Below are 2,112 nucleotides of genomic sequence, written 5' to 3'. Positions count from 1 at the left end.
AAACTGGGGATGTGTAATTTGGAGAAGAGACCTTATTGCTCTCTACAACTACCTGAAAGGAGGCTGTAGGGAGGTGGGTGTTGGCCTCTGCTCCCAAGTAAGTAACAACAGGACTAGAGGAAATGGCCTGAAGTGGCACCAGGGGAGGTTTAGACTTGGTATTAGGAAGGATTTCTTAACCATAACAGTGGTCAGGCAGTGGAAGGGGCTGCCCAAGGGGGTGGTTGAGTTGCTATCCTTGGAGATATCATAAAGATGTGTAGATGTGGCAGTTTAGGACATGCTGGAGTGGGCAGGGTGGTTTTATCTGGGCTGACAGTCAGACTCTGCTCTGAGAGGTCTTTTCCAACCATGTCAATTCTGTGATTGAGCTACCAGGTAACAAGACCAGGGCCAAGTAGAGCAAGGCCAGTGCAGGGTGCTAGTGCTCCTGACAGGCTGAATTCCTGGTGCAGGGCCATGGTGCTGACCAGAGATCATCTCTGCCCTCAGCCCTGCATGGCTGCCAGCACAGCCAGATGGCAGGAGAGAGGGGAGCATGGTGGCCTGTCACCACCTGGTGGCACCAGCACAAAGTGACTGAACAACCTCCTCCCCTGCTGAGGCTTCACTGGGCACACACAGCCCCAAAAGGCCATTTCACCTGAGAGAGACAGGGGAGAGGAACAGGTCCTGCAACCAGGGCTTCAGGAGAGGAGATGAGATGGCAGGTCACAGCAAGAGCCAGGGGCTGTGACTTCCCACAGGATGGATACTCCTGGGTCACCTCTGCTGGCACCTGTAGCCACAGCACCTCAGTTTCAGGGGGGGTGAAGCACTGAGAGCCTGTAATCCCCCCCCTTTGGGACCATCATCCTGTGTCCTGGCTCTGCAGCCATTTGTGTCCCTTCAGCAGAGCTGAGCTTTCCCTCCTTCCTGCTGGCTGGATTGAGTGTCCCCCAGCTCTGAGGAACAGGCAGGTCCCCCAGAGAAGGCCACCTGAAAGCAAAGCAGTGACTTGCCCTGGAAATGAAGTGTTTATTATGGCCAAGCAGAGGGACAAGGGTGGGAGGGAGGAGACTTCACTGCAAAAGGTACCTTGGAGACAGGGAGCTGTGGGGAGCCAGAGGAGACCCTCATGTAAGAGCAAGACACTCTCTTCTCCCCAGGTGTTACCAAGGCAAGATCCTGCTCTTACAAGGTCTGTCAACCTCAGGACCACCCTCCCAGCTAGTCCCAGATGTGGTCATCAACCCCACCCTGAGACACAAGAACAGTTTCTACAACAACAGCCCCCCACCCCCCTCCCCAAGAAAAGGCTGCCACGAGTGGGCAGGGCTCCCACAGGACAGTGTTATTGCTCAGTGTGACAGGTGGTCAAACACAGGAACTTAAGGCAACAGGAATAAGTGCACTAGGTGGGCCCCTGACCCATGCACAGCACAGCCAGGCCCCACCTCAGCTCATTGTCCCAGACAGTCCTCAGTGACACCCTGAGCAGCCAGCTCTGCCAGCACATTGTCCAGATAGTTGGGGTCAGGGTAGCCATGGCCACTCAGGTTTGTGTCCATCTCTGTCTTGTGGTGGATCTCGTTCCACACCACCGTGTTGCTCTCACCGGTGGTGCTGGAGGTGCCCACGGTGAAAATCAGGCGTCTCTTCCAGGCCACCCTCAGGAGCTCCAGGACCTAGAAGGAGAAAGGAGGCTTGGGTCATGAAAGCAGCTTGCCAGAAGCTTAACAGCCTGAATCTGCTGTAGCAGAGAGAAACCAAAAGATCCCAGCATCAGGAGGAGGTTTATCCTTCCTAGGTACCCATGTGGTGCCCCTGATGGGAAGGACAGGAGACCTTATCACCATGTACCAGTATATAAAGGGTGGCCACCAAGAAGATGGAGACTCCCTTTTTACAAGAAGTCACATGGAAAAGACCAAGAGTAATGGGTACAAGTTACTCGTGGGGAGATTCTGATTGGACTCCAGAAGAAAAGTTCTCACCAAGAGAACAGTTAGACATTGGAATAGTCTCCCAGGGTGGATTCCTCTGCACTGGACAACTTTAAGACTCAGCTTGACAGGGTGCTGGGCCATCTCATTTAAACTACAGTTTTACCTAGAAAAGTTGGAAAAGATG

The 2,112-nt window shown here is 53.6% G+C and overlaps 1 protein-coding gene across 1 annotated transcript in view; it reads right to left on the bottom strand.

Moving 5' to 3' along the window:
* Positions 1-1,317: 1,317 nt before the first annotated feature.
* Positions 1,318-2,112, bottom strand: part of DTX2 (deltex 2, E3 ubiquitin ligase) — a 30,501-nt gene continuing 29,706 nt past the window's right edge. The window contains exon 8 of the mRNA XM_010006026.1: positions 1,318-1,667. Within this exon, the coding sequence (XP_010004328.1) occupies positions 1,443-1,667 (225 nt within the window). The 3' untranslated portion in view covers positions 1,318-1,442. The remainder of the gene's footprint in view (positions 1,668-2,112) is intronic.

The sequence above is a fragment of the Chaetura pelagica genome, unplaced genomic scaffold (genome assembly GCF_000747805.2).
Source record: "Chaetura pelagica isolate M959 unplaced genomic scaffold, ChaPel_1.0 scaffold49, whole genome shotgun sequence".
Lineage (NCBI taxonomy): Eukaryota > Metazoa > Chordata > Aves > Apodiformes > Apodidae > Chaetura > Chaetura pelagica.
Note: the sequence above shows the minus strand (reverse complement) of the source record. Positions and strands in the feature narration are given on the sequence as shown.